The 15167-nt window shown below is 36.9% G+C and overlaps 1 protein-coding gene across 1 annotated transcript; it reads right to left on the bottom strand.

The window, feature by feature from the left end:
* Positions 1–1973: 1973 nt before the first annotated feature.
* On the bottom strand, positions 1974–14872 carry LOC113039833 (zinc finger protein 501-like). Its single transcript, XM_026197938.1, has 2 exons — positions 14073–14872; positions 1974–3894 (listed from the first exon to the last, which is right to left on the bottom strand). Exons 1-2 carry the CDS (start codon positions 14377–14379, stop codon positions 2660–2662), a joined length of 1542 nt encoding a protein of 513 aa, XP_026053723.1. The 5' UTR covers positions 14380–14872; the 3' UTR covers positions 1974–2659.
* Between the last annotated feature and the right edge of the window lie 295 nt (positions 14873–15167).

Here is a 15167-nt window from a genome sequence, read left to right as displayed (position 1 = left end):
AGAGTCTTAATGCAAAACGTAGCTCCTAGTGACAAAATTCTAAGAAAATTCTTAGAAATGTGGGCGTTTACTCTTAAAATAAAATAAAAAAATCCTAGTAAAGAAAAAAGTAATTCAGAAAGCATCTTAACCCTTAAAAGAGGTCTTAAGGTCAAACTTGTTAGGAGCACAGATGAGGACTTTTAAGAGGCTTAAGAGTTTCTTTAGCAGAAGAGAAAATGGCAGAAAGACGAAGAGGCAGAAGAAATGTATTGCAGACAATGGATGACAGGGAGTTAATAATACGGTATAGAATATACAATAATTTATCATTTAATATATAAATTAATCACTACATTACAATATTTGGCAACTGGGAAAATGCAGCAATGCAATAGTAATGATTTGGGTCTGGCACAACCTTCATTAAGCAGAGTGATCACACAAACAATTACAGCACTTTCAGAACATCTTATTGTGTCCCAGTTCATTTAGTTTCCACTGTACATTCCCACCTTGCAGGCTCAAAAAACTGCATTTATGAATATAGCAGGCTTATAGGTGCCCACAAGCAGAGGGAATGAACTGTTAATAGTTTGTGCTATACGCTCCCATGTCTGCTTCTTGTCCCTTGCTGTGACACCCGGCCCAAGTTTTCCTTTAAGAATGGCCTTGTGTTCATCCACTAACTGGGCTAACAGTAAACACTGTTCCTCTGCTCTGTTCAGTTTGGCTTTCTCGCCCTTCTTGGTTTTTATTCCATGTTTGATACATTAAAACCAACATTCGAACCGCCACTTAAATAGGACAGCAATCACTGTAAATGGAAAGAGTGGAACAATTTTTATCATTCTAAGCCAAGCAAATACATTATAGGAAATTACAAGAATGGTAAATAAAAAAGGATTTATATACACACATATAATGTGTGTATGTGTGTGTGTGAAAGAGAACGGTCAAATAGGATAAATTACAAATGTAAATTCAAAATGAGAATTAGAATAGATCCTATACTTAAAATCACTCTTTTTTTCCTTCTTGTACAACCAACCAATCACAGTCTTCAAAAGATTGTGTCATACATAGCAGTAGGGTCAACCCCGCCTCCTCACTAAGATGAAAGTTTTTGTTTTTCCTTACTCAGAGTTGCTCTCAGATCGGTCCTGAATCGCTCTTAAGCTAAGACTCCTACGTAAAAGTTTTTAAGCTAAAATAAGAGTTTTCTGAGAGGATACTTAGAATATTTATGAATACGGGCCCAGGTTTTTGGTTCCTTTAATTTTTATTCTGCAGGTTTCTGGTTCCTTGTGTTTTATTCTGCAGGTGGTTCCTCTTGTTTTGTTCTGCAGGTTTCTGGTTCCTCGTGTTTTTTTCTCCTGGTTTATGGATCACTTGTGTTTTATTCTGCAGGTTTCTGGTTCCTTCAGTCCTGTTCTTTTCACTCTTCTCTTTAACGAACTCCATCTTCACAGCAGCAGATCTCAGTTCAGATGATACTCCTCCAGATATACCTGCTTGATTAAAAAGTTGAGTCATGACTGTGAGGATGAAAATATTACAGGTATTTACTGATTTACAGAAGCCACATTTGTAACACGCTGTATAGGGCTTGGGTGCCGCATCGCTTTCTGGGACGTAGTGGCCATGTTGATACCATCGCGAATATATACATACAACAAGTTGAACGAGAAGAAGCAGAGTTGGGAGAAAGAAAAAAGATGTTAAAATTGCGAAAAAGTTGTGGGATTTATAGGGATACACAAAATAGGGAGACGAGGGACCGGTATGTGGACAAAATTGGCACTATTAAAGGTTTTGATCTATATGGAATTCCCAACAAAGAGTGGAGCACTGACGACGACTTGCTGCCGCACTTTTGCATTCTGGAAATCTTTGGCTACCTTGTTTGTTTTGTGAGCGCCTACACTTCAGAACAGTTCGGAAGCTACAAGTCATTTAAGTCTCATGTACAGTTCACAAATGGATGGGTTCAGGAGCTGCTGTTGCTACCCTCTTGCCCTTCCAGCGAAACAGATGTTTTCAAAGCCTCGTTTTGCTTACTTGAAAGCAACAGAAAGATGAATGTTGAAATTTCCCCTATTTTGGATGATTAAACCGGGAAATTTCCCTTACTTTCAATGTTCAATGTTGACTTAAGCTATATAAATGAATATTCAGATGTTATGGTCTCCGTGGTCACGCTTCCAAGCAGGAAAGCAGTGGAAAGTCAATGCATTCTCATTTTATTTTCCCCACGGCGATTATGTATTGCGCCATTACACCCCACAATACAGCATCGGTTTACCATGGTTGAAATAGATTTTTAATTAATCAAATTAAGACACACGGAAAGAAGATAAATGAAAACACATGATAATGATAACAGGAAGCCTCAAGAAAGAATGAACAAAATCCAATATATTAAACAGGTTTAGCATGACAACTACATCCTTGTGTTATGTGTCCACCTGGAACTCAACAGTTGAATGAAAGGTAATGTGAACACAACATATATTTTGAAGATTATTACTGAAAAGCTGCTTTTGAGGATTAAATTTGATGACACACTGAATCTCTTGTCACAGTGTGAACACTTCTAAGGTTTTTCTCCAGTGTGAATCAACTCATGTGTTTTCAGATTTGATGAATTACTGAATCTCTTGTCACAGTGTGAACACTTCTAAGGTTTTTCTCCAGTGTGAATCCTCTCATGTCTTTTCAGATTTGGCAACTGATTGCATTTATGGTCACAGTGTGAACACTTATAAGGTTTCTCTCCAGTGTGGATCAACTCATGTGTTTTCAGACTTGATGAATCAGTGAATCTCTTGTCACAGTGTGAACACTTGTAAGGTTTCTCTCCAGTGTGAATCCACTCATGTGTTTTCAGATATGTTAACCGACTGAATTTCTTGTCACAGTGTGCACACTTATAAGGTTTCTCTCCAGTGTGAATCCTCACATGTTTTTTCAGACTCGATGAAACACTGAATCTCTTGTCACAGTGTGCACACTTATAAGGTTTCTCTCCAGTGTGAATCCTCTCATGTGTTTTCAGACAAGATGAACCACTGAATCTCTTGTCACAGTGTGCACACTTATACGGTTTCTCTCCAGTGTGAATCCTCTCATGTATTTTCAGATCTGTTGCCTTACTGAATCTCTTGTCACAGTGTGAACACTTATGAGGTTTCTCTCCAGTGTGGATCCTTTCGTGTGTTCTTAGATTTGTTGATTTACCGAATCTTTTGTCACAGTGTGAACACTTATACGGTTTCTCTCCAGTGTGAATCCTCTCATGTGTTTTCAGATCTGTTGTCTGACTGAATCTCTTATTACAGTGTGAACACTTGTTAGGTTTCTCTCCAGTGTGGATCCTCTCATGTCTTTTTAAACTTCCCGCTGAACTAAAAGTCTTTTCACACTCAAAGCACATGTAGTCTCTCACACCAGTATGTATTTTCTGATGTTCTTTCAAATTTTGTAGATGCAAAAAACTCTTATCACACAAATGACATGGAATTGGTTTCCGCTTTGCATGAACTTTCAAGTGTTTCTTCAGAAGTGAAAGCCATAAAAACATTTTACCGCATTGATCACATGCGTGGTGCTTCTCTCCAGTGTGGATGTTCATGTGATCCTTAAGGGTTCCTGATCGTTTGTAACACTTTCCGCTCTGATCGCAAGAGAATGGTCTCTCTTCAGTATGAACACCCATGTGATGCTCAAAACTTGTTTTGTGTGTAAATCTCTTTCCACACTGAGTGCAGTTGAAAGACTTCTTGGTTATTTTTTTCTTTAAATCTTTCTGTTTGGTTCTCAAAGAGAATCTCAAAGGTTTTCCTCCAATTTTGACATGATTTTTCTCCTCAACTTCACTTGATTCTTCATTCTCCTCTTTTTCTTCAATGAAATCTTAAACAAAAGTAACAAATTATTTTTGGTAACTTGTTAAAAGCTGAGAAAAGTGAACTTAAAAGTGATCCCATTTGAGGTTTAATGTCTGTAAATACACAATTGACTTTTTTTAACTTCAGATTTAATGAAGACATGAAATGAACATGATATTTTTTCAAATGCCCTCTATGAAGTGCATAAGACATTACCTTCAGAAATCATTCAGACAATTCATTATTCAACGCATTATTACACAGAACATAATTTTAAATATAATTATATGCATAAATGACTGTTAAAACATCCCAAAACAGCAGTCAAACCTTGCAAAGACCTACCTCATTAATTATTCTAATACAACAGCCAATGGCAAGTCTCCAGCAGCAGATCTTTCAATATGTTATTTGTGTTAGTAGTTTTATTTATTCATTCAAATTACAATATGGGGACGAGGGAACTATATTGTGGGGGGGGGGGCATTTCCATGGTGACGCATCATTGCTTGTCACGTGACACACCGCAGGAGCAACAGCGCTGAATGAATGATGATCTGCTTTTATGTCATTTTTCATAATATTCACAAATGTGATAGCTATGGCATGAAATATATGATATTCCGATTGTCAAATACATGCAAGTGGAAGTATATTGTTGTTTAAACACCTTTATAATGATCGCGTTAGTTGAGCTGTATGCGCGATGGGCGCCGCCGTGTTTAGTTTGTGCCGCAGATGCAGTTCAGAGAATTGGATCTGTTGGATCTGTTGCAGAGTCGGCTGTTTCAAAACCTGGTAAGCTGCCTAGATAAGCAAGCATTTTTGAGCATCACTGAAAGAGAAAATGTCAGTATTTCATTGAGACTTGAGATTAAATAAACTGCTTAAGTATTGTAGATCTTGTAGTATTAATTTTCACATGCAGTTACACATTGTTTGTTAAAAACAAGAAAGTGGCTGGTAAAAACATTGAGTGGCTGGTAGATTTTGAAATCCACCAGCTACAGTGGCCGGTGGACAAAAAAGTTAATTTCCATCCCTGATACTAATGGTTGTATAATTGTTAGTACTACAGTGTAGGCTACATGACATGATTCTTAAGAAGAGCATAAGATTGTAACTTGTAAACACAAGGCATGGTACTACGATGATTACGATAAATGAGAAAATGAACACTGTTTATGAAATAAATGTTCTTTTAAAAATTATGCGTTTTAAGTATGTAAAATAGGGTTAGGCATCAAACCCCTTTGTCAACAGTGAATGTGTGAGCTAAATCTCATTTCCAAAACATTGATCCTCATTAACGAAATGGCATTTTCATTACCGCAACATGTATATATATATTTTTTTTTTTTTACAAATTAAGCAATAATTAGATAATCATATTTTGTTTTAATATGTATAAACATATTATACAACACTACTTATTTAAAGGGTAACTAAACCCCTGGTCAGAGCATGACTCCACCCACTGACAATATTTGAAAAATACTGAAAAGTGGGCAGATCACAGTGGAGATAGAGGGGACGAACCGAGGGTGGGGCTGAGCGAGAGCGGCGTGAACCTGAGATCCGCAGTGACGGAATGATTGACAGCTGCTGTCAGAGTCGCTAAAATAGAGAGTGACTGTAATGACGCAAGTAGCTTTGTAAACAGAGCGATCATTTGAAGTAGAGGACTTTTAAAATGCAGTTTGCACACTCCAGCTCCAGGCGGGAACTCGTGGTCTTCCAGGCCAAGTGTATGCAACCACTGGCACCTAATTTTTAAAGTCTGCTGGAAAACTATGCAGTCCAGCAGTGCTGTCACAACCAGCAACACACCTCCATACCATCCTGACCACTGTACTAAATACAGATAAATCTAAGATAACTTGAAGATCTAAATAACTATTTAATTGATATGCTAAATAGATGCTATAATAGTCTATCCTGATCGTTTTCAATACTCGTAATTCCAACTCCTGACTCACTACAGTGATTTTGATGGAACAAGATGGTTTTATACTGCCAAGGGCGTGGTAGCTCGTACCAAGGGGCGTGGTGAGCTGGAAACTGCTTACGTCACTTGCCACCGCAACATCCAATTAGTGTTGTCACGATACCAAAATTATTGTTTCGATACCGATACCTAGTCAAGAATTGCGATTTCGATACTTTTTTGATACTTTTCCTGTAAAGGGAAAATACATTCTCAAATATCATTGATGTGCTTTATTTTAAAACCGGGACAACATTCTAATCATATAACAATAAATGAACATATGAACAGCAGATATATTAAACACTTGAACAAAATATGAAATATGAAAATATAAAAAATAAAATAGAGCATTGACATTCAAGGTAAAGAAAAAATACATTTAGCAGCATTATCTCAGTTATCATTAGAAACATAAGAGTAATAAATTTATCTTGATTCTGAACTTTGAATAAAAAATATGAACAGCGATTATATTAAACAATGTTTCTGAACTCAGAAGATTAAACGTGTAGTATGGAATTTTTGGCCACCAGGGGTCACTCAATCAAAATAGTAACATAAGACGTACTTTGATGACGTCGGGAAAGAGCGTAAGGCTCATGGGCGTTGTTGTTCATGTTGTTCATTGGAACACGCGCTCTGTCGCTCCCTGTCATTCCTCACTTTTTCTAACTTAGTATTTTGACAGTCACGTCTTTTCGAACGGAGAGATATAGACGGTTTCAACGGCAACAACATAAACAAACGTTACTGCACATGAGCGCTTTTGTGGACCTAACGTAACTTCCAAATAGAATCAATAACAACAGCCAAGTCCCTCTAGAGAAGATATTTTTTGATAACAAACAAAATGTTTGCTGCGTGGATCAGGCGGACTTAATGAAAATGCAAATTCATTATTTGCCAACAGGAGATGTTTTAAAGCATAGACAAAGCGCCAGAAATAGAGGTTTCCCCAGTAACAGCTGTAAACGAAGCAGAGCTGGTACGCTCATACACTGCTATCAGGCATATAACATGCAAGTCTTCCTTCAGAAATACAGCGATATAAAAACACCTGTGCCTCGCTTTGATATTTAAACATATAAATGTAAGGAATTATTATTATTTAACGTGCAGTACGTAACGTTACTCAGTGAAGCCTTTTTGAAAAAAAGATCAGTTTTAAAATTGTGGCAAGTCTCCAAAAATAAATAAATGTATGGGAAACACACCCCGCAGCACAACCATCTGAGCCCAACTTCAGTCTACTCATCACCTTGCCTTTAACTGCGTTTGTAGAAGGCACCGCAGCCAGACCAATATACACAACACAGACCGGAAGTTAACTTAAGTCCAGGCGCGTGCGACCGATGAAACCGTCTATATGAATTATGAGACCCCTATCAAATCAATATTCCAACTAGCTAATAGTAATATATGTTAAAAAACACGGTCGCCTTTCGTTAATAATTATAATTACGTTATACTATGATATCGAACAAGTTAGAGAACTGCATTTGAAGCTACTTTATTCAGCTAGATGTAGAACAAATGTAGATTTACATGAGAGCTAGTGCGTCTGGGTTTTACACAAGAAATCATCGTTTCACAAAATATATGGATAGATACAGTTAGTTGAATGGATGCATACCTGTTTATCAGAATGCAAGCGAGTTCGGCATCTCTCTGTAGTTTCAGCTTGTCACGAAGCTCTCTCTATCTTGGAAATGCAACTCCAATATTTACCCGTGTCTTGTTGCTTCTCTTGTCCCAAAACCATCTCGGGTCATTTATTTCACCCGTGCATTTGCGCTTCACAGAACGTGCAGGCAAAGCATAATCATGATCCATAACTAAGTTATTGATTGAAGTTTAAATATAGATATAAACAATATAAATATAAAATATAATAGTCTCGATAAAGGCTACTACTTTTTCTTCTTCGTCTCGTCTTTGTTTCTGTTCGCCTTTGTATTTGGCGGTTCCGCAGGAAGTTAGATAAACTAGAGGGGTCAAAGTTTATATGACGCCATAGACGGGTGACAAAACGGAAATAAAGAAACGTGCCGTGTCTTCTAATTAAACTATAATTTTCTCCGGATTTGAAAGTTCGTGGAAACTGTCGGGATAATGTAAGTACACAACTAAAAAATATATATAACATACATATAGTGATTTCTGCTATTTTTAAAGAAGAAAAATTACATATTTCGCCTTTAACTGTCAAAAGATAAATAATATCAATTTAAGCTATGGCATTCAAGTAAAAAAAAAAAGCAAATAAAATTTAGCAGCAATATCTTAGATACTGTAACTTATTCGGAATTTCTGTCAGTTGTGCAACCTTTTCTTTCAGAAGAGAAAACTCAGCCAGGGAGCTTTAATGAGCGTCCTCTTTATTGAGCGTCATCTTTTTCTACCAGTCATGGACCGGCGGCCACAGTATCACTTGTGCTTGCACGTGCCGCCTAGTGATGCGCGGGTCCGGTTTTTTTTTCAACCCGCAGATCCCGCATGAAATAATTTGGCCCGCCCCAGCCCGCAAATAAAGTAACATTTCTTTACCCACCCCGACCCGGGCATCGGGGACATCACGGAAGATACGTTGCTACTAGACTCATATTTCTCGTTCACTGAAGCTCCTCCCTCCACAGCAGCGCCCGAGCAGACTCAGCGGAGAAGCGCGAGCTCGGCGATATTAGCAGCGCATGCTCAGCTCGTGAACAGCTCTGTGAATGGTTTCATCCTGTCAAAGAGTTACTCAAGATGTGACGGAGCATGTGATTTCTTGAATGTAGTGAACAAATGCGCCCTTCACTGAACGAGATCGAGAGATCTTCTCATGCGTGAATGAGTTGAACTGATACATCTCGTTTATGAACGAAATGAATGAGTATGCAGGAGGCGTTTCTCAATGTCAAGGATACTTCCTTGGTAGGACTGATCCTTCCAAGTCACTTCCTTCAGAGGCTAGGTGAGACTCCTCTTTAGCATACGGAGAACACGTAAATAGAACAGGCTAGCAAGTGCACGTAATTGCATCATTACGTCAGTGAAAAGGTCTGTTTGAATAACGCTGTGAAGGGTATCATTAAATTACTTTGGACAACTTAACAAGTTATTTATAAAATAAATGCCGTTGACGCAACCAATTGTTAAATGACAGGTCCGGTTCAGTTAACCATTTGTATTTGTATAATTTACAATATCAATACGGTAGTAATTTGTACTGGCATTTAAACGTCAAACTTTACTTATATTTACTACAGTTATAGCAAATGTTTGGTAACGTAAATAAAAACCGTTAACGCTCCGACTACGTTAATGTTCGACATTTTTTTTATTTTTGAACTAACGTTAGATAGCAAAGCTGCGCGCATAGGATTGTGGGTGATTTGAGAGCGCGAAGGATACACATAAGCATCCTTTCCGGTGTATGGGATATTCTTCGAACGAAGGACTCAGTCCTTGGTCGAAATTCCGAGGATCCTCGACATTGGAACAGTCCTTCGACGGATGTCGATGACGTAGCATCCTCGAAATACTGGCTTCCGAGGATCCTTCCTTGACATTGAGAAACACCTAGGGTCAGTGAGCCAAGCATGTAAATCTCGATCAGCAATCAGCAGATACGGTGCTGTGCAGATACGCTCGTTTTCATATTTAGCATACAGAACATAACTCCATGTTTAAATCCTGATTAATGTGAATATTATATATGAACTGTCTGACCAAACAATTAAAATGTTAATTATGCAAGAAAACCTCTTGCTTTGTTCATCTGAACAATTTATTTAAACTATTTAATACAATTATGCACACATTTTAGTAAAGTCAAATCAGTTTATAAAAGCCACTAATGCAGCATCTCGCTGTAGTGCTTTTTTTCTGCTTGCGTGAGGAGAAAACACACAGATGTCCATAAGGAGGCCCTGGAAGCATACGTGTGTTGCACACACCAACATGAAACACGTCTCTTACAAATCTGGAACCGCAGTCATTTTTTGAAGTATCGATACTAATAAATTTAGGTATCGTGACGTTTTTTAATTTCCGAGAATCGCGATACTTTTGAAGTATCGGTGCACCGTGCAACACTACATCCAATAGGAAAAATCAACTGCAGTAGCCACCGTTCAACCTGAAGAGGGCAGCACTTAGACATTTTTACATCCTTTATTGTAGAATTAAAACACTTTATACTCAAATTTCAAAAAAGTTACTTGAATCAACGAACAGCACTAATAAAGCCCCATTCTTATAGATCATTTACTGAAAAAAGGTTGGTTTAGGGTTTAGTTACTCTTTAAGGTCTGCTACATGACAAATGTGTATGGAATCTTTTAGTAAAACAATTAAATAAAAGATATTCTAAATCATCATGTATATTTCGGTAATGAGAGAAAATAAGGAAATGACAAAAATTAAATATGAAAAAGTAATCTCTCCATAGCTTTACATAGCTTTGTCCATGAGTAATAAGGGTCCACTTTAACATTAGCCGAAAAAAAAAAAAATGTAACCATATATTTAATGTAATGTCATGTTGCGGTAATGATATATTTTTTAAGGATTTCATCTAAAAAATTAAATAAATTATAAAGGAAATATTTTTAAAATCTTCTAAAATCACTGGTTCAGACCTCAAGTTCAGACCTCAATTTTATATGTGCAAAAAGAAAATTGGCTTCAAGGGCATTTTTAAAATTCTGATGCTTGACACCTTCTAGTATATATGGATTTTGTGTCATCTGCCTAGAACAGCTTGCACTTATGACAGGCAACAAAAGTAAAACTAACTGTATTTATAACATTTCAAATATGGATATTTTTTTTTTTTACAAAACACATTGATTCGCTTCAGAAGGCCTTATTTCACCCCTCAGAGCCATGTGAGGCACTTTTTATTACGGATAAACATTAGGGCTGGGATAAACGATTATTTTTTAAACGATTAATCTAGAGATTATTTTTTCGATGCATCGATTAATCTAACGATTAATTTTTTCAGAGCGATTTGACTTTGATTATCTCCCCAATAATTGACTACTAACAATTTATACATGTTGATTTACATATCTGAATGAAAAAAAAACATGAATTCCTTATCATTGCAATATATGTTTATTGCTCTTAAAATTACAAAATAAAAGACTGACTAAGAATGCATTACTTTGCACTTGTATAGAGACAGCATTCAATAAAACATTGAAACCTTGAAAACACATACACTGAGTCCCAATTCGCCTACTTATACTACGACCTAAAAGTATGTACTTTTTTTGTGAGGAAAAAGTGCATACTTTTGAGTGTGTAGCAAAAGAGTATGCACATTCTGGGACACACTTCGATGACGCCATGCAACGTGAACGACAACGTGGTTGCATAGTTACGCACACCACAACGTTTCATTCATTCTTTATGTCCAATAAAATTTTATTTACTATTCCCATCCTTTTTTCTCATCGTTTTTTTTTTACAAAATACATTTTACAATGTGTTCTTCTACCAAGTTGAGGAGTGAAGAAGCAGGGCGGCGTCATCGTAGAACCAAACGCAGGTCGTTTGTGAGGCGGCTGGTTCTGACATTCATGTGCAATGATCATCCAAATAAAATATAAATTTAATTAGGGTTAAACATTTGAATTCTTACACTTAAAAGCTGAGGGCGCATCTCCGCTGCTGCATCCAGCTGCCATGTTTACATCACTGCAAAGCCATCGCAAAGCTCCTCCCTCCCACACGCAATGGGTTGTGGGCAATATTAGCACTTAGAGTGTGCATTGATCTGCACTTCGAATTCTAACCGGAAATAGTAGACCATCCGGGTATCTTTGGAATACTCTTTTCAACATACTACGATTTGGGACATACTAATTCTAGTTTTGCATACTATTTAAGACGGATAGTATGCGAATTGGGACTTAGCAATAGCTTACTGAAACAAGCTTACTGAACACATAGGGCCTAGCTTACTGAAAAAAGTTGTTCTTTCAGATGAAAATAACAACAACTTGATGTCTAGCTTTCAATAAAAACGGTCACCCAAAATACTTGTTTAGAGCAATTGAAAGAATACAGTAACCAATGTAAACTTGAGGGCTTTAAGCTAATACAGAGAGTGCTTTTCCAAAAAAATAAAAAAATAAATTAACAGTGGGAGCCAGCAGCCTGTCATGGAGAAAAAGAAAATCTCCGAATGCTCCACGTGAAACTTTGGTGTTCCGCCCTGTTTCTATCGTGTCTAATGATTTTGGTTAATATGCACGAGAGAGAGAGAGAGAGAGAGAGAGAGAGAGAGAGAGAGAGAGAGAGAGAGAGAGAGCAAGACAGCGCTCGTGTAGTTTGAAGACTGTGAGTGCGCGAGCGCCATGAAACTTTGGTGTTTCGCCCTTTTTCTATCGTGTTTAATAGGGCTGTAAAGATATGCAATATGAAATCGAAATCACAATACGCAGGCCCACAAACCTGTATCGCGATGTGAGAAGGCAGAATCGCGACACACCCCTCCTAGAGTTATCCTTCTTGTCCAGATCCAATGCTACCACATTTTTTAATTACTATAAGTATTATTTGAAGTTAACATTATAAAATACGTTTGAAGGAGTCGATTAACGCGTATACTCGTTATAAGTCATTTTCTCCTGATAACCCCGAAAATAACTTAAATTACACTTTCAGTTTTAATCGTACAGATAAGAGCAATACATCAATTGAATCTGCAAAGGGTCTACTTTTTTTGGATAGAGATATAATAACAACAGAACTTGCACTTTATACCCCCGCGCTTCACGCGCTATTCAGATTCAAACTGAAGCGCGCGGCTTGAATACACCCACACAGAAGAAAAAGCAGCGAGACTGTTCTTCAAGTTTTTTAATTTACTGTTGGCTTCGCGATGAGAGGAATAAGACATAATTCACCCCAAAAAGATGTGATGTGGTTGAGGATTTGAGAAATGGATTTCCTCAGAAAAAAAAGAATGAAGTCCTTTATTCAGCAGAGATCATAAACATGAGTAAGTCTCTTTTTATTTATTTATATACTTGTACTAGTTTTCACATAACGTGTAAACATTTTACTAGTTAGACTTTCCAAACTATAATTCCTGACTAAAATGTATAATTAAGTGAAATATTATGAAGTTTCAATAACAATACGCAATACTATATCATTCAAAAGCTTGATGTAAATAATATAAATGTAACAAATAAATGTAACTGTAACGAATGTAACAAAAAATGGTGTTCTTTTAATTTATCCCCCCTAAAAAAACTGAAAATATTCTCAGCTCTTTTCAACATAAGAAGAAGAAGAAGAATGTAAGGGTTACATTCTTTCTTGTAATCCTTCTCTCTCAGTGACAGCTGACTGAGAGGCTCATTATGCAGCTCATTATGCAGGGCTTTGTCTTCTCAGGTGTAAATCACAATGATATTCATGATAGTTGAGGCCTACACGCATATGACTTTTAACAACAAAAATTTAAATCAATATATTGTTTTCTGTGAGTGAGTAAACAAGATGATTTTCACATAATTTAGAAAGAAAAATTCTAGGCTACAAGCTCCAGTTCTCAAAAATCCCGGAACCATTGTTCTTTATGTGTTTTTTTTTTGCCTCATTCAAGTGCCTTATTCTTATTCAAACATTTTTAGTTTTTCACTAACCACGCATAACATTTTTTTTCTCAAAAACACAATCATGTAAATACATGCATTTCACATATTATTTTAGCCAAGTTTGTGCTGATTACAGTAAGATTAGACTTTAGCCATTTAGATATTTATAAGAAACTGAAAAACATCAGGGCATGACAAAACTTCTCCAGGCCCCAAAAATACCCTTAGACTCCAGAGGGTTAATATAATTTTTATTCAAAAAATATTTTGATATCCCCCCCCCCACCCCCATATCGAGGTTTGTATCGTACCGTGGGTCAAAAATCGTGATACGAACCGAATTGTGGGTTTTGTTTATCGTTACAGCCCTAGTGTTTAATGATTTTGATTAATATGCACAAGGGAGAGAGAGAGCAAGAAGCGCTCGTGTTGTTTGAAGACTGTGAGTGTGCGCGCTCAGCCATTTGATTTTCACATCATTTTTGTTGCATGAACTCTAGTATACCATATTTAGTACTCAAATGTATTGTGAACAAATTTTCAGTATGTGTATCATGACCTTATTTCAGTGACCCAAACATTAAATATGAACGAAGAATAAACACCAACCTCCTTGTTCCTCCTGTTTTATTCTCCATGTTTCTGGTTCCTCATGTTTTATTCTCCATGTTTCTGGCTCCTCGTGTTTTAATTTCAAAGTTTCTGGTTCCTTGTGTATTATTTCTGGTTCCTCGTGTTTTATTTTCAAAGTTTCTGGTTCCTCATGTTTTATTGTGCAGGTTTTTGGTTCCTCGTGTTTTATTGTCCAGGTTTCTGGTTCAAGTTTTATTATCAAAGTTTCTGGTTCATCCTGTTTTATTCTCCAGGCTTCTGGTTCACTCCTGTTCTCTTCTCTTTCCTCTTTAACAAACTCCATCTTCACAGCAGCAGATCTCAGTTCAGATGATACTCCTCCAGATATACCTGCTTGCTTTAAAAACTAAGTCTCGACTGTGAGGATGAAAATATTACAGGCATTTACTGACTTGATACAAAAACTGTATTTTCTCACAAAATAAACATCTCTAACTTGTTTGTATTAAGGCAGTACCCGACACAACAAAGAGGGCGGTGAAACTAAACTTCTTCCTCTGATGTTTAAAGGCGTCGTTCCAAACAAACGTATGTGTTTAGCGCCACCCGCTGGACTGGAGAGTGAAGCGACGCGGCAAAAACAGGACGTCGCTAGTTCGTCATTTGAGGCGAATACAAACGGAAGTGACTGTGCCCTACACCCTTCGAAGAGCCCTTTAAGGGAGTTATTTGAAGGGTGTAGGGCATTACTGTCTGCGCGTCCGAGCAGCATCCAGCACTACATCCACTGCTGAATGAATGGATAAATAAATAAAAATTTACTTAAAATTTACTTCTTGTCTAATTGTCTTATTTAAAATTACTTTCCTCAAGTCAGCTTTGTAAACAAAAAAAATAAATGGATATAAATAAAAACAATATAAAGAACATTTCCCTCCGCTACACTGAAAAATGAAATAACTGCAGTACAAAGTACAACTCTAGATTTGCAGCATAATGAAGTACAGATATAATATAACTGCAATTCAGTGATACGCTAACATGCATGTGAAAAATTCAGATACAAAGACTTCTAAGTCTGATTAAATTAAATGTATTTATTTTTTGAGCATTTTCTTGAATAAAGCTGAT

Source organism: Carassius auratus, chromosome 22, assembly GCF_003368295.1.
Source record: "Carassius auratus strain Wakin chromosome 22, ASM336829v1, whole genome shotgun sequence".
NCBI classification, from domain to species: domain Eukaryota; kingdom Metazoa; phylum Chordata; class Actinopteri; order Cypriniformes; family Cyprinidae; genus Carassius; species Carassius auratus.
The sequence above is the reverse complement of the archived record's forward strand: the minus strand, read 5'-3'. Positions and strand labels throughout refer to the sequence as shown.

Excerpts from the sequence above, each read along its gene's own strand:
- LOC113039833 (XM_026197938.1), bottom strand. The coding sequence starts at position 14,379 with ATGGAGTTTGTTAAAGAGGAAAGAGAAGAGAACAGGAGTGAACCAGAA. Across the intron at positions 3,895-14,072 it reads AAAACAGGAGGAACAAGGAG|ATTTCATTGAAGAAAAAGAG; the intron begins GTTGGTGTTTAT and ends CTTTTGTTTAAG.